The following is a 26218-nucleotide window of genomic DNA, read 5'->3' on the forward strand; positions in this document are numbered from 1 at the left end:
AATGTGCTGCCGGCAGAATATGCTTTGCCGCCATTGAATATGCTTGTCGTGATCAGGCGGTATCACGAGAAGCACAAGTTTCGTCGCTGTCTTGATCGATCGAGACGATCGCTTTGATACTTTTGCTAGTTGCCTGCAGCGATTGAGTCGATCGTGAAGCACAGGAGGAGAATGCTGGACGAGGAGGAGGGAGATTTTGAGCTTGCGGTGCCTCAACGCCCTCGGCAAGGGAGAGGCGGAGGAGGAGAAGAAATGGCGAAGAGCGACGCCACTCCATCGCGGTGGAAAGCCGCATTGCTGCTCGTCTTGGCAGTGGCGGGTTTAGGGTTCTTCGCAGCTGCTACTAGCACGGCGGGAAGAATCGGCAGCCGGCGGTCCCTCTTGGCAAGGCCTGGCGATAATCGCGACGTCGATCCCTTCATCGTCTCGGCCTGCCACGGCACGCGCTATCCGGAGGTATGCGTCTCATCCATCGCCGCGGATCCCCGGTCCAGGCAGGGATTCACCTCTCCCGACCAGATAATCTCGCTCGCGATCGATCTGGCGTTGCAATCGTCCTCTCGCAGCTTCAATCTCACAGCCGGGATCCGTGATCGCGCCGGGGGCAACAAGAATCTCACGGCGGCATCGAGCGATTGCGTCCAGGTCCTTGGTTTTGCGATCAATCGCTACGAGAAGCTCCGGCGATTGGGGCTATCGATCGCGGTGGTGAAGGATTTCGAGGCCTGGTTGAGCGGCATTCTAGCCTATCAGTACGATTGCTTCTCGGCTCTTGGCTACGTGAATTCCAGCACAGAGGTCCAGAGGGTGATGCTCCAGGTGAACGCCGGAATGGATTTGATCAGCAATGCCCTCTCCATGGCCGATGCTTGGGCTCTCTATGGAGACAACGTTTCAAGCTGGAAGCCACCTCCTTCCAAGCGAGAGCTCTCGCTTGGAAGAACTCGAGGAGGAGAAGTTCCAGTGGAAGATTTGCGTCCATCAAGCTGGATCCAGCTTGAGCAGCAGCGTAAATTCTCGGTGGTGGTTGGCAAGAGTGGAAGTTTCAAGACGATCCAGGAGGCCATCGACAGCGCTCCAAGCAATAGCAAGGAGAGATTTTCCATCTACATTCAAGAGGGGATTTACGACGAGCGCATTTACGTCTCTGACTCCAAGACCATGATCATGCTCGTGGGTGCCGGTGCGAGGAAAACGATCATCTCCGGCAACAATTACGTCCGCGAAGGCGTGACAACCATGGATACTGCCACAGTGTGTAAGTTCCTTTACAGACATTTTGTTCTTCTTTTATGAGCTGATTTTTCTCGTTGTTTCGTTCTCTTTTCTAGTGGTTGCTGGAGATGGATTTGTTGCTCGGGACCTGACAATTCGGAACACAGCCGGTCCCGAGCTTCATCAAGCGGTGGCACTCCGGATCAATTCAGACAAGGCAGTCATCCAGTCGTGCACCCTCGAAGGCTACCAGGACACGCTCTACTCTCACACAAACAGGCACTACTTCGAGAATTGCACCATAACTGGCACCGTCGACTTCATCTTTGGCAATGCCGCGGCCTTCTTCTCCAACTGTAAGCTCGTTGTCCGTCCTGGACGAACGGGTGTCTATACCAGCATGGTCACCGCTCATGGAAGGATCGATCCCGCTCAAACAATTGGATTCGTGTTCCACAAGTGCTCCGTCGAGACCTCGGAAGAATTTTCGGGTGGAGCACCGAAGAAACTGCACGTGTACTTGGGGAGGCCTTGGAAAATGTTCTCGAGAGCGGTCTTCCTCGACTGCTACCTCTCAAGCTCTGTGGATCCGCAAGGCTGGCTGGCCTGGAAGGGAGACTTCGCTCTTGATACACTGCTCTTCGCCGAGTACGAAAGCTATGGTCCTGGTGCTGATGCGAGCCACAGAGTTCCCTGGTCGACACAGCTAAATCCTTCACAAACTTCGGCATACTCCGCTCAAGAATTCATCCAGGGCGATGGCTGGATTCCCAAGCCATGAAGGATTCATATTGGAAGTCTCGAAATATCGGCTTGTTGGAGCTGCAAAAAGGTACTTCGGCCGATAGTTTTTTCTAAAGATTCCTTTGAGATTTGCAAGCTATCGTCTTTGGCTGGATCGTGCTGCTGCTTTAGGGACAGAGAGACAGCCACCTTATGCGAGCACGGCTCGCCACTTCCACCCGAAGTTCCACGTACTTGATGCCGAGAAGAAGAAGCTCATGGAAACTTTGGAAACTCATGCATCGAGTTTCCGAAAGAATGTATTGCCTGGACTTACTAGAGAATTTTTTCTTGCACCAAGCCTTCAAAGATGGGGAGATCCTTCATCTCCTCGAACGAATCGTTCCGGCAGCAAAACTTCTGCGGGACTAGCGCTGAACTGGCTGCAACTTCTTCAAATGCTTGAACCATCTTCACGAAGTAGCTATGCCTGCAATACAGCCATCAAGCAAAAAGAAGAAGAAGAAACAATCTCTTGAAACTGTTCTTACCATCGAGTATCCGATGTTAGCTCCGGATGAAACGCAGTGCCTAAAAAGTTTCCTTGTCTCACCGCGACCGCGACCCTTCTTCTCGTAAACATTTCTCCCTGTGAAAGTTCCATGCGAAGAAAGAGATCTTTCAGCTTCTAAGGCAATGGAAATTTTGTACCTCGAGCGAAGGTGGAGCGCTGAAAGACGGCACTTCACAGTCCGCTATCTGTTCTACGGAAGATCCAAACTCAACGATGGCAGGAGCACGAATAAAAACTGCACGGCACCTTGGAGGACCGCCTTCGCTCGCCGCCAGAGCCGGAACAGCGAGCTCCGTCTCAAAACTATTCACCTGGATTGATTTTTGAAGAGCTCAAGGATCAAAACTATGCGTCTAAGAGAGAAAAAAAACTAGTACCTGGCTTCCAAAGAAATTCCTATGAACTGTACAGTCTAGTCCGCCCAGAAGCTCTTGTCCTCCATCCTTTAGCCCTGTGGAGAGAAAGTTACAGAAAGCCTTGATAGTCAGAGAACGAAGAACAAAAGTACCGGTAGCTCGGTCTGCTAGAAAAATAAGTCCAGCGCAAGTCCCCCACATCGGCTTTCCAGACGTCGAGAAATCCTTAAGCGCTGGAAACTACAAAGCAAGCAAGCAAAGCAAATATTTCCTTTTGTTCTCTAGAACTGGTTTAGAAGCGATGGAAGAACTCACGAGATTGTATTGATTGGCGAGCTTGGCCATTGTGGTGCTCTCGCCGCCGGGAATTATCAGCCCCGCGAGCCCTTCCAGCTGATCCGCCTTTCTCACTTCGATCGCATGCACGCCCAATCTCCGCAGCGCTGCGCCGCGCAATCGATAAGAGCGAGCGGCATTTTGGAACTAGAGATGCTACAAACCTAGAACGTGTTCGTGGAAGGAGCCCTGGAGAGCGAGCACGCCAATAGCCATAGGTCACGGTGACCTAAACAAATTCCTAAATGTAAAGAATTTTGCCGTCTATTTGCCTTTTGAAATTGCAAAAAAGCCCCAAGAGCATTTCAAATGAATATTCTGTTTGTAAGGAAAATTTTGAGTTTGCCTTGTTTTAGGGGTAAGGCATGATTCAATTGATAAAGCAATAGTAAAAGTGTACCTATAAGTAAGCATTTTGAGTTGATTGTGACCATCTAAGAGTTTTGAGTTGATTTGATGATCGGAGATTAAACAATACATAATATGTTATTGCAGGGTCGAGACAATAGTGCCACGTCAGGACCACGTAGAATGTCACCGGGCAGGTATTGTGCCACGTGGAATATTTTTATATTTGTAATTTTCTTTAGGGTTTATGGTGTGGCGCCAATGTGGAGTGGTCTTCGAGAGCGCGAGCTCGGGGCACCGCCATGGCGCTACGCTGCTTCTGTTCGCCGGATGAGATCTCGCGCATTGGAGCTGTGCAAGACCAAGGATGTGATTTCGTCTGGCAGAGGCGCTGTGAACAGCTTGCAGGTATTTCTTTCACAGTTTGAAAATTACTGTGTAAATCTTGTGCTAGATTGATCCCGTGGAAGCTAGATATATGCTTGCTGGCAATGGAAATGGATCGATCAGTGTCTATGACATATCACAGCCAACGACGGTGGAGCATTACTCTCAAAAGCACGAAGCTCTCTTTTCTATGGACAAAGCCCATAGGTACTGCGTTTCATCAGTTCGATGGTATCCAGTGGACACTGGAATTTTTATCTCTGGCTCGTTCGACAAGCATATAAATGTTTGGGATGCAAACACTCTCGAGGTTGGAGACCTTTTCTTTGTTGGTATCTGATTCACTGAATCGTTCTTTTGTAGGTGCTGATGCAATCCAAAATGCCAGGAAGGTTTTCGGTGTAAGCATGTCACCCGTTTCTACGACTCACATGCTTATAGCTACAGGCACGGAGGACTATCGCATAAGGCTTTGCGATATATCTTCTGGTGCTTTCACCCATGCCCTTAGCGCTCACCGAGGTATTCGAGATTGTGTTTGTCCCTGCAAAACGTTTCCTGTACTTGCAGATGCTGTTTGGGCGGTGAAATGGTCTGCATCTTCCGAATGGATTTTAATTTCCGGAGGTTGTGACGGTGCGATCCGGTTGTGGGACATAAGACGTGCGGGTTGCTTCTATGTTCTTGACCAGCATCGTTCTTCTGCTTCTCAGGAAGGCAATTGTTTCCTTCTCGTTCTCTTTTGTTCTGTCTTTTTTTTTAAGCCACTGAACTTCGGCTAGACTTCGGCTCTGGACCGTTCCACGGCGCACTATGGCACAGTGACATCGCTCCAGACGGACACTACCTTCTTAGTGCGGGTACGGCTTCGTTTGTTTTGTTTCTTTACTTTCGAAAATCATAAGAACAAAATGTGCCAGGCAGTGATTCCAGAGTCAAGCTATGGGACATAGAAATACTCTTGTGAATTACGAGCCAACAAACATAAACGGAAATCTGACGTGCGAACTTGAGGTCTCTGGAGACAAGCCACTGGTGTTCGTTCCATGTCTAACCTCGATACAGGTACGACGTATCCTATCCTTCTATTCGGAATAATTCTCTATTCTCAGGTGTACGATATGTTGAGCGGTCGCTTGCTTTCCACCTTAAAAGGACACTACGAACTTGTAAACTGTTGTGCTTATCACAGTCAATCACAGGTATGATATCGTCTCTCTGTTTCCTCGAGAAGCTATACTTTTGTTTCTCCCAGGAACTCTACAGTGGAAGCAATGATCGTAGAATACTCGTCTGGTCTCCAAAACAGTCGGCTTTCCAGGTGAGCGCAGCATCTTTGTGGTGAAAAACAGGAGATATGGATGCGATTTTGTCTTTCAGGACGAAGCTCTAGGAACTATTGCGGCTCAAGTGCAAGCCGACGAGGACAATTGGAGCGATTGACTAAAACTACATTGAATTCAACTCTTATTTGGCCTCTCGTTTTAGGTCTCATGGAAGAAGAAGTCGTGTACTACTCCAAGGATTTTGATTGGAATGATCTGCACGAAGAGGTGGAAAGCGCACAGGTTGGGCTTACATTATATCGTTTCCTAATGGCTTGTTCTCTTTGCCTTTGGCTAGGATTTGGCTCGCGTAGCGATTTCTAGCGAGCATACCTGTACTGCAGCCTTGGCATGGGAGAAGTTTCACAGCCGACACTGTCAAGGCATCTTCTTTAAAGTAAGCATCAGCACTGCACTGTTGCCTTACGGGCTTTCCACATTGCAGGAACGTAGGTATCTTCTCAAAGAGTTCCCTGAGCTTGGAAGATCTAATCAAGAGTTCACTGCTCTGGAGGTTGGATGTGGAGCTGGAAGTTCGGCCATTCCGATCCTGAGGTTTGATGTTGTTTGCTATTCCCTCTTACTGAAGGACGTATTTTGTTCCAGAGCAACAACAACCGCTAGAGTGTATGCTTGCGACCTCAGTGAGGCTGCCGTGAGCCTCACAAACAAAATGGGAGATAAAGCTTTGAATGAGCAAGCAACGTCGAGGCTGCGGACTTTTGTTTGCGATCCTTCCTGTGAGGCACTTCCGGCGTGGCTGGCTTGTGACGCCTGTCGAGCCTCCGACTTTGGTATCAAGAGCTTCCTTGTAAGCTGCTGCGAAGGCGGAGCAGATTTCATCACGCTGGTAAGCCTGAAATTGTCTTGCAATTAAAACTGATTTGTCTTTTCAGATTTTCGCTCTTTCCGCGCTGGCAGATCTGGATCAAATGAGCAACCTTCTCAAAGAATGTTGCTCTGTACTCCGACCCGGTGGAATGCTTCTCTTTCGAGATTATGGTATGCTATTTCTCCGTGAAGTAAGACTCACAGTGGCAAGCTTACAGGCTTGTATGACATGACGATGTTGAGATTTCCAGCAGACCAAAAAGTAGCTGCTAATTGCTATCGCCGTCTCGATGGTACTTTGTCGTATTTCTTCTCGTGCGAAGCCGTGCGTGATCTCGTTACGAGTGCTGGATTGCTCGAGGTAAAACGAGGCTTGTTTCCTTGTTATTATTATTCTGTCTGTTCTTTTTCCAGGTTGAACTGGAGTACTGCTGCATTAAGCTGAATCACAAAACTAAAGTTCCTATGAAGCGAGTCTGGGTTCACGCAAAGTTCATGAAGCCCGACCATACGTAAGCAACTCCAGTTTCTAAGAATTCACTCCTTGATCTGAACGACTTGCTCTTTCAGTAAGAACCTCTGAATCGAGTTAATCAGTTCCTGCTGGCCGGGATGGACACAACTGCTCCTGGTTCTTCTGGCGAAGGTAAATTCTCTTACGACGAGCTCTACACTTGTGAGGCTGTATCCTCCCATATGATACTACAGTCGTCAGATAATGTTAGTGTGGGAACTGCCTCGAGTTTGATGGATCAGTGCGAGTTCATTCAAGTTTCGAGTCAAGACATGTCTACAGACGAAGCAACTCTGGTTCCAAAAGTTAAGTTTCGGGTGGTGGAAACAGAGCGGTCTCAACAGAAAACATGGGTCATTCCAAACTTCAACAAGGTACTAGAAATCTAGATTTCTTTTGTAATGACTTGACTTGGTGACTTTCAGATCCACTGGTACGAGCCTCTACACCGTCTCAAGTGCGTGCCGTGTCTCTTCTCGTAAGGGAGCTTCTTCGAATCTTTTCCTTTGGCTGGCTTTTCTTCCCTCGTGACTTGGGTTTTTAACTGGTCAGGGCGACTGACATGCGTCACTCCTTTTCTGGGCTTTCAGCATGAACCAAGGTATGTTGTGGAGCTTGAGCTTTGTTCTTGCGGCAGCGGTGGGCTGGATAGTCCGGAGGACGATTCAATCAAGAGCCGACTCGCAACGAACAGGTGGTCCAGTACTTTATCCAGTGGTTGGGAATGTATTCGATTTCCTTCGCAACAGCCACAGGTTTCTCGAGTGGTCGACAGAGTATGTGATCAACTCTCCCTCCAATACTTTCACCACTGGGAGGTTTGGCAGCACTTTCAAAATCACTGGCAATCCCGCAACTGTGGAGCACATCTTGAAGACCAACTTCGAGAATTATCCCAAGGGAGAACACCTGAGGCAGAGCCTGACCGACTTGCTGGGAGATGGTATTTTCAATGTCGACGGGGAGCTGTGGAAGATTCAGAGGAGACTTGCGAGCTTCGAGTTCACAACGAGGTCACTGAGGGAGTTCCTCATGGATTCCCTGGCGGACGAAGTTCACAGCCGGTTACTGCCAACTCTTGCCAGTGTTTCCCGGGATGGGAAGGAGATCGACTTACAGGACTTGTTCATGAGGTTTAACTTCGACAACATTTGCAAGCTCTCTTTCGGTGTTGATCCGGCGTGCTTGGATCCATCGTTTCCGGAGGTGAAGTTCGCGCAGGCATTTGACAAGGCAACGACGCTTAGCACGCTGCGGTTCCAAAAGATCCATCCTCTGGTGTGGAAATTAATGCGAGCTCTCAACGTTGGACCGGAAAGAGAACTCAAGGAGGTGCTGGATGTGGTGAACGAGTTTGCAGTGTCAGTGGTCCAGAAGCGGCGAGAAGAAAAAGGAAGGGTCAACCAGGACTTGCTCTCGAGGTTCATTGGACTCGACTCGACGAGCTTCTCTGACGAGTTTTTGCGGGATATCATCATAAGTTTCGTGCTCGCCGGCAAGGACACAACAGCGGTGTCACTCTCGTGGTTCTTCTGGCTGCTCTCGAATCATCCAGGCGTTCAGCAGGAAATCATCAGGGAAGTCGGGAGTATAGTCGCGAAAGGGTCAGACAGGCCATTCACTTACGAAGAGCTTCGGGACATGGTCTACTTGCAAGCAGCTCTGTGCGAATCAATGAGGCTCTATCCCCCAGTACCGATTGACACAAAGGTCGTGAAGAACTCGGACGTTCTCCCGGATGGTAATTCTGTGGAGAAGGGGATGAAGGTATCGTATCACGTCTACGCTATGGGAAGGATGGAGAGCTTGTGGGGGAAGGACTGCCTCGAGTTTAAGCCCGAGAGATGGATCCAGGATGGCCAGTTCGTCGCGGTCAGTCCATTCAAGTTTCCGGTATTTCAAGCCGGGCCGAGAGTGTGTCTGGGCAAAGAGATGGCCATGCTACAGATGAAGTATGTGGTGGCGGCTCTGGTACCAAAGTTTGAGCTGGTGGTGGGAAAAGAAGAGCCTTGCTACGGTATCAACATGACGCTGATCATGAAAGATGGACTTCCCGTTGTTCCCAAGCTTCGTTAGTCTGAAATTTGGTGCCAATATTCCAAATCTTTAGACATGAAATTTTTTTATAATTCAACATTTTCAAAGTTCAGCAAACAGTCAAACATATGGGGAGTCAACTGAAGGAAAGAAGTTTTGAACAACTTAATTCCGGAGCTCGGAGCCCGTGAATGATGTGTACCATTTTGGAAACTGGTGAATAATGCAATATTTGTTTAAGGGGAACTTGCCACTGAACAAAAATTCACGACTTCAACACGTCTCTAATGCACTCGTATATGTTGAGGGTGGTCACTCCGTCACAGTAACCTATGCAAATTGTCTTTAGATTTAGATGGAACAAGATGCATGCAACTGGGAACGTACCTAGCATGACTGACCAAATTTTAGCTGGATTTCTTCTGAGTGATTTTGGGTTCCCAGGGCTAGAGTTAGAACACAACACCAGATCGTCTCCTATTGCAGCAACAATCGTAGCAGAATAAGTTGTGTGCTTTCAATACGTGTTTTATTTAAAAGATAAGTTCTAGAGTGATCGAATGCTACGAGCAAGAAAAGGGTTAGGAACATTTCATCCGCTTTGCTGTTTACGGCTTTGACTATGTTTGACTTTCGCAGAACTGGGAGACTGGATCTTCAACGCTGGTGGACACCGGATGCAGAGAAAACTAGTGTTTAGACTTGCAGGACGTGTTCTTGCGGTTTGCATTTGACAGCATCCATCCGGTGTCTGAAAGCTCAAGAGGGGCTCCGAGAAGCAAGGCGTTGGAAGTTGTCAATGGCGTATGTGACTGCTGTATAGGTGGTAAGTAGCAGGTTAGAAAAACAGGATGGCAGTCCTGGTAAGTCCTGACTTTCAGCCAGGATTTACTTTGTCGCTTCATCTTACATTCGTCCTCGTTCTTGGGGATATGATGGTGGCGCGATGGGTTCTTCTGGCTCTTGTCAAAGCATAACGAAGTAACATTGTTCTCGGTATAACGTTAACGATGAAGGCTGGGTCTAAGAGAGTTGGTAGCCTGCAAATAGTAGAACATAGAGGAAAAAGAAAAGTATGAAGCATATACCGCATTTGCCGGCCCTATCTACTTCCAAACAAACCAAGAGGCTCTTGTATCGAGAGGAGGTGAGGAGACGCTTATTTTTCGGTGCTGCGGCAGCGAGATATGGAGCAAGGTACTTTAGCTGCTGCTTTGCTGATTTCCTGTGTTGGTTTCTTCGTCTGGTTCTACCTGAAAAGTCGACATGGTAATGGTGAGTTTGTTCCCCGAATGTATCCTCTTCTGGGAACAATGCCTCAGCTGCTGAAAAACAAGGACAGGATTCTCAAATGGACTACTGAGTACCTTGTCAAGTCTCCCGGACACACCACCACGTTGAAGCGAGGAGCGAAGCCCTTCAAGCTCACGTCCAACGCTCAGAACGTAGAGTACATCCTCAAGACCAACGTCGACAAGTATCCAAAGGGAGACTATGTGTGTGACACGCTGAGAGATCTTCTTGGAGATGGTATCTTCAATGCTGACGCTGGCCTGTGGAAGCTGCAGAGAAAACTTGCGAGTTACGAGGTCTCTACACGACTACCTCATGGATTCTGTGGCCGAGAAGATTGAAAAGAGGCTGCTTCCAACGATTGCAAGCGTTTGTGGCCGACGAGTCGACTTGCAAGACGTGTTCATGCGGTTCGCCTTCGACAGCATTTGCAAGCTCGCATTCGGAGTCGATCCTATGTGCTTGGATCCGTCGTTTCCCACGATTGCGTTATTCGACGAGTCCACGAGGTTAAGCACTGAAAGGTTTTACCAAGTGCATTCCTTACTCTGGAAGATCAAGAGGTACTTCAACGTTGGCAGCGCTGGCCCCCCGACTTCTCGCGATACAACTGGAGGTCAGCTTCACACCAACTTTACCAACGGGCATTTCAGTGCATCACCAATCATTGGCTGTACGTAAAATGCAAAACCAAATGTCGAAATAGCTTGAGTGATAGAGCCTAAATCCACTGATATGTCTCAGATAACAAGAATGACTAAATACAATCGAAACTTGCCTATAGTTGTGAAGCCGACAGTTTCCGTTTTTCACCGCAGGAAGCTTGAACCTGATAGCACCTATGACCCTTATGACGAGCAGCCAGATGACAATCGATGCTCCTAGAGTTGCAAAAAATTCAAGCTGCATTGGAGAAGTTAAATCACAATGAAAAATATTGTGAAATCTATACCTGTCTCATTCTTTCCACCAGGGAAAGTGGAGCAACAATGAAGACAACGGACAGGATCATAAGCACATGCCCACTACCTGTTAGCCAGGAAGGAGCATTGGAAGTGATGTTTTCAATGCCAATGACAGCAACTTCACTGGCTTGCCTATAATGGTCCCAATGAGCAGAACCACTATTCTAATTTCTGTAGCACTGTGTCAAGCCTGGAGGATGCGTTGGGTACGTGACACAGAAGTCTACATCGAGAGAAAAGAAATCCATGGAGATTAGACCAATGTTCCCATGTGAAGCGGCCACTAAGAGATATTCCATGACGCCTCCAGGGAAAATCTTCTAAGGCTTCACTGGATGAGCCTGTATGAATTTGCCTTCTGTAGTTTGTGACATTGAGTGGTCTCGACTTGCCATTTCGGCATTTACATTTTTAGTATTGTTTTGATGTAGGATATCTAAAAAAGAAATGTATTCACACTAAAGAAAATTTTATTATATATTGTGGTGTAGATCTTTTTTGAGCTCTTAAAAACACTAAAAAATAAATCTATATACATTTTGTTTTATTACTAAGAAAATAATCCACAAAAAATAATAGTATTTTCCATTGGTCTTTATTTATAATAATTTTTTTCCTTTGCTAGATATACAACTAAAGAAAATAAAAATTATAAAATAGCAACATACTATAATTAAAAATATAGTGAAATACATAAATAAATAGTTTTTAATGATTCAAAAAATGAACAGGGATTTAATAAACTTAAAGAAATTATTTTAAGTTTCTTAAGAGTTTATAAAGGTCATTAATTTTTAAAAATTAACTTTTCTGTTGAGAGATAACTAATTTTTTATTATATGTTAAAACATTATTTAAGTTTGAAATAATAAACTCATAAAGTCATGAATATATATATATATTATTTTTGTTTTCTTTCCATTTATTTTCTAAGTTGTAGATTATAATAATAATATACACTATTTTCATTAACTAAACTAGATAAAACAGAAGAATTTTAAAATTTGTAAATAGAAGTGCACTAGCAGGGAACCCAGCTCCGCTGGGATAGTTAGATGCTAATTCTAAAAAGAGAACAATTTATTAAAACTTGCTTAAGTTCAATATGTAACAAGCACTTGGTTTATTTAGTTTTTACTTAGTGATTGCAACCAAACACTATTTCTTAAATGGTTTACTGGAATAGAATAATACAAGCTTGGACTCAAAGCTTAAAAGAATTATTCAACACATGAAGAGGTGGCTTAATCATATTCCTCAATTTGGTATATTATTTAGGCATTCTAGATCAGGTTCATCACCTTCTATAAGCTCATTGGGGTTGAGCAATAGACTACTAAGCATTTTCCATCTCAAGGTATTTTTAATTTATGCCCATGTGAATAAGGAGTAATTCCCTTAGGGTGGGGTTCTATGCTCCACCCACCTGGAAATTTCTCCTCACCCCCTCCCCCCCCCCAAAAATAACTTTCCCCTCCTTATTTTTTTAATGGTTACATTACATGTAACCCTCTTTTTTATATGCCACATAAGGTTACATATTAGCTTCTTTTTTTCCACATCATAATGGATTAGGGTGCCATTTTTTATTACCCTAAATTGAGTGCATAGCATGCCATAGCTTGGCAATTCTTCCTTGGCAATCATTTCCCATGCTGTAGAGATTGTGATGAGGTACTTAAATTTGGTAGAGTTGTTCTTTCTGGAGGAGGACATAATCTTAGTTCCAGTTTCAAGAAAGTTTTTGTTCATTCGAATGGTGGAGGAAGCGATTGCTATAGTACTTTCTATGCCATGTCCTACTACAACTTCATTTATTGAAAGAGTGATCACTAAAAAGGAGTTTCTAGGGCTATTGATCAGTGTGGATTACATCAAGCCAAGAAGTTTCCACTAGTAGTATCAAACAGAGCTTCAGGTTCTCCATATTTTGTGGAAACCCACAAAGATTCAGAGAAGTTTTTTAGTATCTACATTCACTTTTTTTTGTGACCAGCTTGCTCCAAAATTGGCTAGGAGGCCTTCTCCAGGTTTGGCAAAAATACCAAAGTAGCACTTAGCTATTTCAAAGCAAGTAGTTATTGCTTTGAAACGCTTGGCATTCGGGGATACATGGCAAATAATTGGTGATGCATTTAGAGTGGCTTCATGCACTCAAGCTTGTCTATGCTAATTCAGGTATTCATTGCTTGAGCATGAAGGACTAATGATCCATTGGTAGATGAGGAGGGAATAAATGAAGTTATAGCATGATTTTAGAGATTGCATGGATTACCAAATTGTTGTGGTGATATGGCAATTGAGCTCCTAGGATCAGAGGATGCAATAGATTGGTATGCTAGGGCAAAAAAGTACTACTCAATGGTAATTCAAATTGTGCTGACAAAGGATAAAAGTGTGCTTTACTGGTTTTGGTCTTATATCCAAACAAATTTCATGGCAAAGAGCAATACAACTTTCTTCATTCTTCTATGAGGATTGTTGTCAAGCAATCTTTTGGAATTTTAAAGAGGCAATGGAAATTGCTTGGTTAGAAGGGATTTAGAGGACATCTAGGCATCCTTGCGAACAACATCATGTCTTGCTGTGTGCTGCATACCTTGATGATCACAAGGAATGACAGGTTCATGGAAAATTTTGACCCTAATAGATCTAACTACAATGTAGACTACCTTCCATAGATTTTATTGTGAGAATGAAGTGGTCAGTTATATGGATCTCCAAAAAGTTTTAATACCACATTAAACTCTTAAGGGCATTCATGTATAAGCTAAACACAATGGACATCCTTATTTAATGCAAATAGTGCATTCAATCTATTTAACTCCTTGATAGTCTGCAAGAATAATGACATATTTATTCAATGACTACTAATGGTGTGTTAATTTGTTGTAGCTATTGAAATAATTTATCATAGGAAACTGTGTTGACTAAGTTTTATATATCAAGACAATCCCCTATACCATATTTTTGAATTGTCCATGAAGTTGTGAGTTTCATTGCTACAGTTATCATGTGTCATTCTGTTTTTTTAAATGCTATTAGAAAAGGGAGGGATTCCTTTGGCTTCAAAAAGTGCTAGTAACTATGCTAAGTTGGTACTTGAACGTATATAAAACACCTATTGTTATAGGATAAAATGTGATGAGCACATAGTGCATTAGGAAGTCATTATTTGTTACTGAATATTTGTTTCATTCCTCTCTAAGAAGGAACACTTGTCCCATCAACTACACCCTTTTACTCTTTATAGTTGCAAATCTAAAAGAATGCCCTCTTGTGCCAATGATTCCTTCTTCCAATTAATACATCATTTTAGCAACACACTTGTGAGATATGTTTACCCTCTATCATAGGTTCACTTTAGTAAAAAAGAATACCTTTCCAAAGTAGTTTATCAAACTATTAAGCTTAATTCCAGAAAGTAAAGCCAAATTGAAAAACTGTTACCAAGAATATATATTTTGAAATAGGGGCTAGATTAAAGTAAAGTAAGGAAACTTCATATGAGAAAAATATCCTTGAGAAAATTAAAAAAAACTGTAAGTATTTGAGTTTTGATTTCTTATTTACCCATCCCTCAAGTTAGTGACATGACTTTCTAGATGCCCAAAGTTAAATATCTTCTTGAAAACCCTATCATGCAAATACGTTAGCCAAGTAAATTCTATGGGACTTTCTTTTGGATTTCTTTTGTTTCCAAGGTCAAATAGTAGGAACATCAAGAATACACTTCAGGAATGAGACTTCTTCAAAAGAGCATATAATTTTTACTACAACTTACTAATGATCCATCCAAGCTAATAATTTGAAATATATGTTATTCATTTTTATTCATATTTTGGGTTTGTGTTTAATATATGTTATTTTATTAAAACTGACTAATTTATTTTAATGAAACATTAAAACCATAATTACATCTATCCATAAAGTAAATTATATTAATCATGTAGCTTAATTTATAGTTGTAATAAATAATATAAAATTGTAAGTTTAAAGCTGATTAATTTAACTTTTAAATCGATTGTAAGAATTTCATTAGAAATATTAAATCAAGCTAAACAATATTATGCAGAAGATAATAAAATATTGTTTTTTATTCTTTGAATTTACTCTCACAGACAATTCACCTAAAATCATAATTATTTTCTATTTTTTAAATATTTATTTTCAGATATAACTATTTGATTTTGGTTTGATTTGTTTATTGATTTAGTATATATAAAAAAATTTTAATGTACTCTTAAATATCTCTTCTTTCTTTACAAATCCACAATAATAGTAGAATATGTTCTTATGAATATTTTTAATATAATATAATTTTTATCAAACATCACAAAACTATGTAAGACAATGCATATGGCTTTTACCTTCAAGGCTTTGTTGTAAGCAGTGTTGGGGAAGTTGATGGGGAAAGCCTGAATGCCTTGGTTGACAATGTAGTACAAGGAGAAAATCTCATCCACATCGAGACTGGAGTCTTTCCTATATAAAATGTAGAGGACAGTTAGAGTACGTGAACTGTCATATCAGAAAAAACCAGTATCAAAGAGAAAATAAGACAGAGAGGAAGTAAACATCACTTACCCTTCTCATCTCAGTAAGAAGAACAATCTTATGCTCTGTAGGCCACCTTGCAAGGCATGCTGTTGTAGGGGCACGTACTGCTTAAGAGCTTTGGGATTGTTCACAGTGACTCAGTAAGCTTCTGGAGCTTCAAGTAGCTCTCTTCAGTTAATCTCGCAAAACAGATTTCGTCCAATGAGCACAACAGCGCTCTTTGGCCATCCTGTCTCAAAGCTGTCTTTGGAGAGCACGAATTTGCATGCCTCTGGTGTGGCAACCAGGACGGTGGGCTGCTAGAACAGAAATGCCTTGTAAAACCCACTCGATTATACCTGAAACCAAGAAGTGACCCATGAAAGAGTATGGTAATCCAGACTTGAAGGCTCTGAGAAAAGCAGCCATGTTGATAAAGACGGGCCATCCAAGCGGACCCAGTGGAAGTGGAGGCTGTCCCGGCTTTAGCACCGGCTCATAGTACCACTTGTGTAAAAATCTCGAGAATGTCGGCAAAGCAGTCACTGCCATGTTGCTTTCCAGTGATAGAGGAGGAAGAACCCCATAATGGTACAGCGTTGGCACTCAACTATGGCGTCTGATTAATTGAGCAGCCAGTCACGTTCATATTAGTGGCTCCAGTGACGATAACTCGAGAGCACCACTGCTGTATTGGCAGTGCATTCCTCGTTGGGAAATTTCAAGCAAATACTGGATATTTTGATCGGCTCCAAAACTGTAAACACAAAATTTCAGGATTGTATCCCCAGGCAACCATAAATTCTCTGCCTTTCATTATTAGAGCTCAACACTGAATCTCAGTAGTTTCCAATCAAAAGAACCAAAATAAATAAATCCCAGCCTTTCTGCCACTCCTGGGAATAAGAAGGGAGACCTGCAATAGGAAAACCAGGCTGTAAAACACACAAGAACCTCCAAAAGCTCATTCATTGGAAATAAGAACAACTACTTTTTCTAGAATTCGACATATTCTACTTTACCATAAATTACCTGGACACAGTGTCATGAGTTTAAGGTTGATTAAACCTGCAATCCTTAAACTCATGGTCTCATCCCCGACTTCTGTAGCAATAGCTCCTCCCATGGATATGCTTAGAGTGTCCGAATGTCTACTTCAATGCCATAATTTCTCGCAAAGACAATGAAACTATGAAACGATAGCAATGAAACTATAACTCTGATATCATGTCCTGCAGAAATAAGTTTCTTGCCAATAAGGTCTGTCCGCAGAAAGAAAACCGATGAATGACATGATCACCTGTGTCGCATTGAAGGCACGTTTTAAATATTTCAACGTCCAGGCAAGTATCACTAATCCGCATAGTGGAAGCTAGCAAGGAAAGAAAACCACAGTTTGTCTGACCTGATAAAAAAATTGGGCCAGTGCAAAACCTCCTAGACGACCTTTGCCAGTCCCAACAAAAGAACAACTTCCTCTCCAATCTGGAAGAAGCAAGTAATCAGATTTGAATGAAAGGATATGAATTTCAGTACCTTCAAATCAGGGGTGACGATGAGTGTAATGTCTGGACAAGTTACATACGACTAATGACGAGATTCGCAAGTGCCTTGACAGTTTCACCACCTGCTTGAACAGCCATTGACAAGCTGTCCTTTCCACCTTCTATTGCAACCTCAAGCTCGATCACAGTGTCACGAAGAGCAACAGCAGGATTGTACATATATTTCGGAATCAAGTTCAACCTGCAAAGTTAAACAGATCATAAGGTGTGTAAACACAATTAAGATGAGAGTACCTTAGCCCAAACAAGATTCGTCAAAGCTTCTCCAAGCGCCAGCCTAGCCATAGCTGCAGCATTCAGCAGTCCCTGCAAATTGTCTTCAGAAAAAAGTAAAGAATTTTAAATCTACCTTGATCGGTTGTTCACCAATAGCGCATGCAGCATGTTGCACTTAGCAAGCTTGGACACATCCTTGACATGTTCATGGAGTCACATGAAACCATGGAGTTTGTGGATGCGTCGCTTCTTCCACCTCACAGCCAGCTCCTGGAGAACGTTTGTGGCTTGCAGAGACTTTGGAATCTGGCCGGATGGGAAATACAGGGGCGAGGATCCGGCCAGCACACAGCAAAAATGTTTAGAGACAAACCAATGACAAAGGTTTTTTTGCACCTTGGGTTTGCAATAATCTATGAAAGACCATCGCAGTCTCTTGATCTTCCAAAGTCATTTCAAACAATGACATGACCACTGAGTGAGTATAAATATCCTTCCTTCAACAAGACTGTATGGCACAGAAAATGTGGCGAACAGGAGTGGTTGCCAGTGGGGAAGTCGTCATGGAGCTGGAGCTTATGTTCTTCAGACTGTCCACCTTTGACCTGTCCCAGGCAAGGTGCGTGTGTCGCGAATAGCGATGAGCAATCCACGATCCTGGCTTTCGCAAATGGTATGCACACGCCCACCAAAGGCAGCTTGTCCTGTATGAATTTGCCCGATTGCCCTAAAAAATTTCACTTGATTTGGAGCGTCATTAATTGAAGCGTTGCCACTCCTTTAGCACTTCATCCATGCCATCTATTTGAAGTTTTTGAATTTCAGCCATTAGATTATAAGCATATTCAGAAATAATATTCTAAAAATGGAATAAAAGACGCCGGATGCCATATGCCAATAGCATGTTTAAATAAGGGAGTACTAGCAAAAGTCCCAGCTACGCTGGGAGCATCGTGTTTATTCTTGATATTTTAGTATTTCAAAAAGTTGAAATCATAATTATAATTTTAATATAATCATAATTATAACATACATAGTTAACATAACATAACATAATATTTATATTCAAAATCCCTTCTACAAATATAACATAATAAATAATATAATAAATTTAACTTATAACATAATATAACATTTAAAACTCTTAGTGCTGCATGATCTTCTATAAATGGAATATTTTGCTGTGGGATTCCATGGCCAGATGAGTCAATTAAATATTGAGGCTTGGTAACTATTTTTTTATTTGAAATCTCCATATAATTGATCTACAATTTTTCCTCTTAATAAAAAATGTGTTTCTTAAGGACACTAAAGTATAATGATTTCAAAAATAAAGATTTAAAACTCACTTAAACTATATACATCTTATAAAATTAAAAAAATATAACAATTTTTATGGAGTTTTATTTTTCATCTCTTTAGATTGAAAGTTTTGGAATTTCATGATACTAAGTGATAAAAATTACCTTTATGTGCTATATTTTTTAGAATAATTTCAAAATTATACATATTTATCTTTGATATTCCCTTATTCCTAATACTTATATTCTCACATTTTGAGAGTAATATTTAATATTAGAAGTATTCTACTTTATATCATTAGCATTATTTCTGTATGTGTTTTTTAATAGAGAGAATGCTAATGTAAAATAAGTTATTATCTCTCTATTTCATGGATTTATATTTAAAATTAAGGCTTTATTACAATATTTTAAAGGCTGATATTTTATAATGATAAATGAATGGCAAGGTTTTACTCTATATTGAGGTAATAATGATATATAAACTTTTTCTTTATTCTAAAAATATAAAATACCAGAAAATTCATAAATGGTATATAGATAGATTTAATATAATTAAATTTCAATTGATGGTGAATCACATTTCTTTAGATGGTTCTTGTACTGATGTTGTCTCAATGATATTTATACCTTATTATTTTTGTCATGTATAATTACAATGTAAGAAAAAATGTTAGAAAATTTATGATATTACATAAATCTTAGACTACATTTGAGCCAATTGAAATCTCAATATGTTTAATCATTGATGATTGTATTAATAGTCATATAAATTTGTATACTTTTGTTGATAATATGAAAAAAGAGAAATCTCAGTCTAAGAAGTGAAGCTGGGAGTGTCATATACATTTTAGTTGTTTAGTAATTTGGAAAAGTTCCTTATTCGGCTTTTCATTTCTATTGTTTCTTTATATTTAAAAAGTTAAGAAACATATATATAAGATATTCAAGCATAAGACTTAATAGGTTGTATGTTGAAAGTTTTGAAAGTGAAGGTATGGCAAAGCACACCTGATTGTAAGAACAACTTGAGCCTTTTCTGTACCATGATATTTTAATACATATTCTATAATTATATTAACCTTGAAGGACATTTCATTGGTATTTACCAATAGCACATCAAGATTGTAAACATCTATCACTTTGGTTCAATGCTATTATCTTGAATCACTGACACAACTTTGCAATTTCTTGAGATTGCCCAGATGTTCTTCTAGCAGCTTGTTGAGTAGAGCATTAGCTTGTAGTTATCTGCTTGAGAAGTGTTCACCACATTGAGCTAATGTCCACATGTTATTGCCTCAACAATCCATACATGTTGGGCTTGTAGAATTGTTTGAAGTATACAAAGCAGTGTCGCCCATGCAATGCAATTATATTCATCTCTTTCCAAGACAAATCTTGTGCTAATAAAACAAATGTTGATCTGAAGAAGCAACCACTATCTTTCATAATTATTTTATTGTCATTGATGACAAGGGTAGGATAAAATCAGCAATGGTAGAGGATTCTATTGATCATCCACTGGATTGCGTATCTTGGCTATTGGATGCATCCCCATATAAGCACCATCCACTACATAGAGTTGGCCATCCATAACCATATATGCACACAACTTTCAAGGACACAACATTGATGCCAAAGAACTCCATCGATTCATGTGTAGATCAATATAGAACTTTCTGTCAAGAACTTGACACACAAATTCTCCTATGTACTATAATCATCCACACTTTCTTGGCACTTCTAGGATTGAATGATCAAGACCTCTTTCCCATGTTTGAGAAACATTGTTACCACCAGTACACCTTCAATCAATCCTTATACAGAACAATTGTCATAAAACTTGGCATTGGAGACAAGATTCCTCCACACTCTGTTCATTTTATGCATTTGCCCGTGGGTTGATAATGGCACTCACAAGAGGCACCGGTACCCAGCATCATCATCTAATACAGGAATTAGTGTTGTTGTTGCCATGGTTGAGGGACCTATTTGCCCTGAATTCAAGAGGCAGACTGTTCATCTCATCACCATTGCTGCCCATTACACACTTTATTATGGATCATTCCATGTACTATTAACCTCAAAGAAAAGTTACCTACCTGATCATTGCCCTAGCTTTCTTGACATTGATTTGCTCCTGGCCATGACATACCTTCCTCTTGCTATAGCAATTCTCTAGCATTGCCTACCTCTATTCAATGTATCTCTCACATTCTCCTTGATGCCCATACCCAAGAATCAATAGTGCAAGTTCAACACCTAAAATAGGTTTTCTTTGTCATGTTACTGAATAAAAAAGGGCCATAACATGTATAAAGTTTTTTTTTTTATTTCCTACAACATTCACAGCTCCAATGGTTTTATATTGGACATTTGATTCTTATACAAGGAAAATATGTGGTTGAGGGAGATTAAATTTTATATTAGTTTTTTATTTTATTTTATTTTATTTTATTAGTGAGCTGTATTGGATTGAGTCTTTATAAAGTTTACAACATGTTTGAGATAACTATTTATCATGACACTTATATGAGCTTGGTTTACAAAGGTTATAGCCAATGAAATATAGAGGATTATAATTAAAGTTTGAACCTGCATAAAATTAACCATACCATTTGTTAACCATTTGTTAACTTGCATGGTTATGCTAATGTTATGTTAAATATTCTTGAGCAAGCCTGCCTTAGAGGATACTCATTTTCCACAAGAATTGTATTATATGCTAGATTATGCTATTTCCAGAAATCCTGCCAAGAGAGAAAAAGAAAAATTATCAAAGAATCTGATAATTGACTAACAAAGAGAAAGGTACTGACTACTTGTAGTGAGTTGTCACAGAAACTTGTGATCTAGCAACCCTAGAATGCATGGTCAATAGAGATATCTGAAACAAACCCTACATGCTAAAATGACTGCTATTGGCAATATATTCAATCACACTCATCCAAGGCACAAGTCCCAGCTTTGCTGGGAGTGTCATGTACATTTTTGTTATTTAGTAATTCTGAAAAGTTCATATTCATCTTTATATTTGAAAAGTTCATACTAATCATAACATACATAACAATTCTAATATAAAAACACACATCAGAGATATTTAGCACCTTTAGTGGTTTGGACAAGACTGCCAATTTGGGATATATCATCATTCATCATACAAGTGTAATTAACTTTTATAATGTAGTATCAGAAATTAGATGGAGATATAGAAATATAAGTAGCTTTACATATGACAATTCATTTTCTTGACATGACAAGCCAGTTCCCATGTGTTCTTAACCAAACTCTAGTTAAAAAATCAAATGAGAATATCTATTAGATATCAACTACTATTGTACAAATTATGTGTAGTACTGAACATCCAAGAGCAGCATTAACAACACCGATGCTAAGTGGTGGCAGAATTAGGAATGTCATATAACTTTGGTAAATAACCATAAATCATCATGGTAAATCACCATAGGATAAAGGGTGAAAACCACGTATGCTACAATAATTTCTCATACACAAGATAAATGCTAAATTGGTCAACTCATTATATTGAGAACTAACTTTTTATGTGTCATGAATCTATTATAGAGAATTAATTATCACTATATAAGATCACAGTTACCATTAATAATAATTTTTGTGATTGAGTTACTCTAGAGTAAATATATATTTACAAACACTTCTTGATGCATCATAGTTATTTATAGTTAGATACAGAACTTTTAGCTATAAAAATTTCCAAATATATATTTTCTGGGAGTGTCATGTACATTTCTGTTATTTAGTAATTTCTAAAATTTTATATTCATCTTTATATATAAAATGTTCATATTAATCTTAACATGCATAACAAACTTTTCTGAAACCTTTATCGAAAGGCTAACACTATTAGTCATAGTTTTTAAAAAAATAGTCTACTTTTGTAATAATATGCAAAAAGGAGAAAATTAATGGATGAATCATGAGCTAAAAACCCCACTTTTATTAAATAATTAAATTAATAATTAATTAATCATAAATTATATAGTATTTATTAATACATTATCATTCTTGTCAGAAACTATATAATAGTGCAATAATGATTTGGAAATATTTAATTAATTTAATAATTTTAAATGAAAATAACAAATAATATATTATTATATTCTTTGTTGATAATATTCTACTTAAATATTTTATTTTAATATTATAAATATTCTTTTATGAATAAATATACTTTAAATGATTTTATAATTCTTCACTTTACTTTCTTATTAAATTTTCAAGTTTTAATAGAATTGGGCTTTCAAAGAATTCTTTCTTTATATTTAGTAAATTTTAGTCAAGCTGATATAGAAATATTATATTATCATTTATATTTTGTTACTTTAGTGGTGTTAGTAGTGTTTCAATAACATTTTTGGAATTATTTTAAAAAAGACCAACCGTCTATGGTCAGAGACAATTATACAATTACATGGTTATTTGATCAAAGAAAAGCTAGAATGTTTTATATGGAGTTTCTTATATTCCTGTTTGATATATAAATAGAAATACTATAATTATAAAATGTTTTTGGTTTTCTTATGTAAACAAATTGGGTAGTTGATGTACCTAGATTATACTTAGGTATTTGGGATATTCTACTATCTAATAGTTGTTATTCATTATGATTAGTCTTTTATTTATAATTTTGAAATGTGTTTAGAATTTATAGACTTTCCCAGATACATATTGTATACTCTAGTTTATTCTACCATCTAATAATTGATATACAATAAGATTAATCTTGCAAACTAAGTGTTTCTCTATGTAACACACTGTTATTTCATGTTATATATCTGTGTTTGCCATAACAGTTTTTTAGTAACATAATTATCACAATGAAGGTTGAAACTCATATTCTTTACTGTTCATATATACTTTTTTGATATTTCATAGGGCTTGATCTTCAGAGATGCCAAGTAGCATTGGATACCATTCCATTGCATGTCCCACAACCAGAGCAAAATCACCATAAGACAATAACCAGCCTCAGCCTACTTTGGTCATATTATAGCAATAGATCATGGTGGTTCGATAATAGATCATTGTTCCCAGCAATCTCCTAATGTTTTGCATTACTATAACGTTTATCAGTGGGTTCTGTTAAAGCTAGAAAACAGAGCAAGGACTTAAATCCATTAGCTGTAAATGAATTGTTACCTTCTTTTATAATATTGCAGCTCTAGGCAATGTGATATCTTCAAAATTGGGAAAAATAAAAAAGAACTACATCAAGGGCCTAAAGCTTCCATCTACTGCTCTATACTTCCTTGGAGATTCCCTTCCTTGTATAATTTCCTATGCTCTACTCTAACAGCTAAGAAGACCTCCCCTAGTGAGCACATGTTTCCTTCAGAAGCTCGCTTTTGTTACTGCTGCTCTTACCAAAAGGACAAGAAGAGGTAAAAAAAACAATAAGAGGCCAGGTGAGCAATGAGGCCGTGGTTGTGAAGTGGAGGTGATAGGCTCTGTAGAAGTGGAAGATTGCTTCCTGGGGTTTTCAAGGCTGCAGAACTTAAGCCTCTAGTTGGAGACGTGACTCTGACTTGTGAACTCTCTTGGGTAGGTCAGCTTTATAAATCTGTGAAACAAAGAGCTAAACTTCCACTTTGGATTAACAATAAAACTGGAAAAACAGGAACTTTAATGAACCGGAAAGCATGAGAGTGAGGCACTCACTACTTAGCACGTCGCTTGGATTACCTCGTTGAGCTGGGTGTGAAGATATTTGGAATTCACCAGTGGACATCTTGAGCAGAGGCTGCCAGAGCAATTGTAGTCGGGTCTTTGGCAACTGGAGAGCTCAATCAATCTCTTTGGCTGAAGTTACTCTAGATTATTTTTCAGTGGCTCCTCGATATTGATATCGATAAGATCGTTTGCTGGAAGGATCTCCTCAAGATCTTTGCGGACCAGTGATCGAACAGAGAGGGGTGCTCGGCTGTGATGTGTTACCACCACCACATTCTGCATAAACCCTAGCCTTAACCATTCCATCTCGTGGCCACTCTAGTCTCTGGGACAAAGGATCTAGCTCGCGGCCACTCTGGTCTCCAGGACAAAGGATCCAGCTCCCAATCCGTGGTGGAGTCCATTCCATCCTCTTCTGTGACAACTGCCTAGAGTTAACAACTATTGTATTAAAACCATGCACAACGTGTCTAACAGCCTCACTCTTGTCGAGACCCATTCTGATGAGTGCATCCAACAGCTAATCTGATCCATTGTGGAGGCAACAGCACAAGGAACTCCCGCTGAATAAAGAGCTGCCAGCCATTCTCGTGGGCCAGCACTTGCAAAACAAGTTTCATGACAAACTGTAAACCTTGGATAGCTCTGTATATTTCTGATAGCCAATTCATCAATCCATACTCCGCCCAAGCTAGCTGGGAAAACAAAGTTACATTTCACTCTAACCTCTTCAGACTAACCACCCTTTTCAGGTCATGCTTGGAGGTACTACAAACGATCAATTGCCACTTCTCCTTATCCAGATCATCTCCAATAATTTTTTCTGCAAAAATGGTGAAAACAAAAAATCGATATAAAAAAGAGACCTTCCTCCAACGATGTCCCAGTCTCTGCAGTTCCTGGGACTTTGTCAAGTCGGGAGTGGACTTGTACACGTCCATGGCTGTAACGCTTGAAAGCTGATGCCAGTCGGCACTCATGGCAAGATCTAAAACAAAAGGGACCTCAGCAGTAGTGATCTCGTCCAGGAGGGTGCCAAGAGCTGGTCGAGAGTGATCGGCAGCCTGTTGTCGCGGCCTGGGACTCTTGTGAGCCAGATTGTGCACGATAATTACCAAGTCAAGGCTTTATATGGATCTGCTCTCAACAAACCATTCTTCAGCTGCTCTTCTTCATATGATAGGTCCTATATAGAACCAATTGGTAAACCAATCAAAGCAGAGTAAGGAAGAAATTTTTACCTGAAAGTTAACGCCTACTGAATCTATGTATCCTACACTGCATGAAACGCTTTCATGACACTTGATGTCTGGAAAAAAAATTGTTGATATCAGTGTTCATGCTATGCCACCACAGTGCATAATATGGAGGTCTTTCCAGCACCCTGCCATGCCACTTGATTAGTAACATACGTGATTAATTAAAAAAAGTGATTTACCTCCAAACAAGAAGTCGTACCCATTTTTAGTTTCATAGACACGCTCTTCGTCACAGAGTTAGTGCTACATAGTATAGTAGCTTGACTTAGACCTTCCACAGAAATATTAAGACTCTTCACACCCTCACTGTCCACAAAACCTTTTCTACATGAGTTTTCAAGATTGTAGCACACCTGCACATTACCTGACGGGAATGAGCAACAAGACCTTGAGCAGCTCATCGTCTGAGGAACCAGAGGAGATGACTCAGATGCTGGAGCTGGTTGTCGTTCCAGATTGGTTCTTCACTTCTCTGGAATTTTTTCTGGGCTACGAGAAGAGTGCCTCCATGGTTTATAGTCAGGTATATTGAGTTGCCTCCCATTAATCGATGAGAAGTTCTACTGCTAACCTCTTCCAGAGTTTTGGTGTGGCTCCTTGAGAATCACTGGAGGATAATAACCGGAGGATGCAGCACCGTCTTCTTCTTCTCCTTGCTCTTGGCTGGAGGTGCTAAGAAAAGAAGCATTCATAATTCCAGATTTACCTACCAATCCGTGGAA

At 40.3% G+C, this 26218-nt stretch overlaps 5 protein-coding genes, 2 long non-coding RNA genes and 1 pseudogene across 13 annotated transcripts; 5 read left to right on the plus strand and 3 right to left on the minus strand.

The window, feature by feature from the left end:
* Positions 1–67: 67 nt before the first annotated feature.
* Positions 68–2111, plus strand: LOC9659909 (pectinesterase). Of its 2 annotated transcripts, XM_024669809.1 has the most exons (3): positions 68–1258; positions 1332–2028; positions 2064–2096. In XM_024669809.1, exons 1-2 carry the CDS (start codon positions 172–174, stop codon positions 1994–1996), a joined length of 1752 nt encoding a protein of 583 aa, XP_024525577.1. In that variant the 5' UTR covers positions 68–171; the 3' UTR covers positions 1997–2028; positions 2064–2096. The 2 variants fall into 2 exon arrangements, with proteins under 2 accessions (XP_024525577.1, XP_002964772.2); XM_002964726.2 differs by having other exon boundaries at positions 1332–2111.
* Positions 2112–2214: 103 nt separating this feature from the next.
* Positions 2215–3456, minus strand: LOC9658481 (probable pyridoxal 5'-phosphate synthase subunit PDX2). 3 transcript variants are annotated; one of them, XM_002965072.2, is made up of 7 exons: positions 3369–3456; positions 3184–3311; positions 3021–3108; positions 2890–2963; positions 2650–2823; positions 2490–2587; positions 2215–2428 (listed from the first exon to the last, which is right to left on the minus strand). In XM_002965072.2, the coding sequence occupies exons 1-7, from the start codon at positions 3418–3420 to the stop codon at positions 2275–2277; spliced, it is 768 nt and encodes a 255-aa protein (XP_002965118.1). In that variant the 5' UTR covers positions 3421–3456; the 3' UTR covers positions 2215–2274. The 3 variants fall into 3 exon arrangements, with proteins under 3 accessions (XP_002965118.1, XP_024525578.1, XP_024525579.1); XM_024669810.1 differs by having other exon boundaries at positions 2890–3108; XM_024669811.1 differs by lacking the exon at positions 2215–2428 and having other exon boundaries at positions 2486–2587; positions 3369–3426.
* Positions 3457–3798: 342 nt separating this feature from the next.
* On the plus strand, positions 3799–5419 carry LOC9659910 (annotated as a pseudogene).
* Positions 5420–5432: 13 nt separating this feature from the next.
* Positions 5433–6611, plus strand: LOC9658482 (methyltransferase-like protein). Its single transcript, XM_024669700.1, has 4 exons — positions 5433–5507; positions 5710–6075; positions 6161–6286; positions 6510–6611. Exons 1-4 carry the CDS (start codon positions 5433–5435, stop codon positions 6609–6611), a joined length of 669 nt encoding a protein of 222 aa, XP_024525468.1.
* Positions 6612–6677: 66 nt separating this feature from the next.
* On the plus strand, positions 6678–8763 carry LOC9658483 (cytochrome P450 94A2). Of its 3 annotated transcripts, none has more exons than XM_002964729.2 (3): positions 6678–6983; positions 7035–7087; positions 7162–8763. In XM_002964729.2, the coding sequence occupies exon 3, from the start codon at positions 7201–7203 to the stop codon at positions 8683–8685; it is 1485 nt and encodes a 494-aa protein (XP_002964775.2). In that variant the 5' UTR covers positions 6678–6983; positions 7035–7087; positions 7162–7200; the 3' UTR covers positions 8686–8763. The 3 variants fall into 3 exon arrangements, with proteins under 3 accessions (XP_002964775.2, XP_024525509.1, XP_024525511.1); XM_024669743.1 differs by having other exon boundaries at positions 6680–6741; positions 6821–6983; positions 7035–8763; XM_024669741.1 differs by having other exon boundaries at positions 7035–8763.
* Positions 8764–9222: 459 nt separating this feature from the next.
* LOC112344644 lies at positions 9223–10053 on the minus strand. 2 transcript variants are annotated; one of them, XR_002991786.1, is made up of 3 exons: positions 10014–10053; positions 9557–9899; positions 9223–9458 (listed from the first exon to the last, which is right to left on the minus strand). It is a non-coding gene; the product is annotated as an uncharacterized LOC112344644 (long non-coding RNA). The 2 variants fall into 2 exon arrangements; XR_002991785.1 differs by having other exon boundaries at positions 9223–9461.
* Positions 9825–10293, plus strand: LOC9658484 (cytochrome P450 94B3). The gene is made up of 2 exons (XM_024669786.1): positions 9825–10142; positions 10215–10293. The coding sequence occupies exons 1-2, from the start codon at positions 9834–9836 to the stop codon at positions 10278–10280; spliced, it is 375 nt and encodes a 124-aa protein (XP_024525554.1). The 5' UTR covers positions 9825–9833; the 3' UTR covers positions 10281–10293.
* A 14568-nt stretch (positions 10294–24861) lies between these two features.
* LOC9659911 lies at positions 24862–25786 on the minus strand. Its single transcript, XR_002991791.1, has 3 exons — positions 25676–25786; positions 25479–25621; positions 24862–25423 (listed from the first exon to the last, which is right to left on the minus strand). It is a non-coding gene; the product is annotated as an uncharacterized LOC9659911 (long non-coding RNA).
* Between the last annotated feature and the right edge of the window lie 432 nt (positions 25787–26218).

The sequence above is a fragment of the Selaginella moellendorffii genome, unplaced genomic scaffold (assembly GCF_000143415.4).
Source record: "Selaginella moellendorffii unplaced genomic scaffold, v1.0 SELMOscaffold_5, whole genome shotgun sequence".
Taxonomy (NCBI): domain Eukaryota; kingdom Viridiplantae; phylum Streptophyta; class Lycopodiopsida; order Selaginellales; family Selaginellaceae; genus Selaginella; species Selaginella moellendorffii.

Bases quoted from the DNA above. Each gene is read 5' to 3' on its own strand.
- LOC9659909 (XM_002964726.2), top strand. From the start codon at position 172: ATGCTGGACGAGGAGGAGGGAGATTTTGAGCTTGCGGTGCCTCAACGC. The intron at 1,259-1,331 runs GTAAGTTCCTTT...TCTCTTTTCTAG, and splicing joins CATGGATACTGCCACAGTGT to TGGTTGCTGGAGATGGATTT.
- LOC9658481 (XM_024669810.1), bottom strand. From the start codon at position 3,420: ATGGCTATTGGCGTGCTCGCTCTCCAGGGCTCCTTCCACGAACACGTT. The intron at 3,109-3,183 runs GTGAGTTCTTCC...CTTGCTTTGTAG, and splicing joins TCGCCAATCAATACAATCTC to TTTCCAGCGCTTAAGGATTT. The intron at 2,588-2,649 runs GTACAAAATTTC...GAACTTTCACAG, and splicing joins GCGCTCCACCTTCGCTCGAG to GGAGAAATGTTTACGAGAAG.
- LOC9658482 (XM_024669700.1), top strand. From the start codon at position 5,433: ATGGAAGAAGAAGTCGTGTACTACTCCAAGGATTTTGATTGGAATGAT. The intron at 6,076-6,160 runs GTAAGCTGCTGC...TTGTCTTTTCAG, and splicing joins TTGGTATCAAGAGCTTCCTT to ATTTTCGCTCTTTCCGCGCT. The intron at 6,287-6,509 runs GTAAGACTCACA...TTCTTTTTCCAG, and splicing joins GTATGCTATTTCTCCGTGAA to GTTGAACTGGAGTACTGCTG.
- LOC9658483 (XM_024669741.1), top strand. From the start codon at position 7,201: ATGAACCAAGGTATGTTGTGGAGCTTGAGCTTTGTTCTTGCGGCAGCG.
- LOC9658484 (XM_024669786.1), top strand. From the start codon at position 9,834: ATGGAGCAAGGTACTTTAGCTGCTGCTTTGCTGATTTCCTGTGTTGGT. The intron at 10,143-10,214 runs GTGTGTGACACG...TGGAAGCTGCAG, and splicing joins AGTATCCAAAGGGAGACTAT to AGAAAACTTGCGAGTTACGA.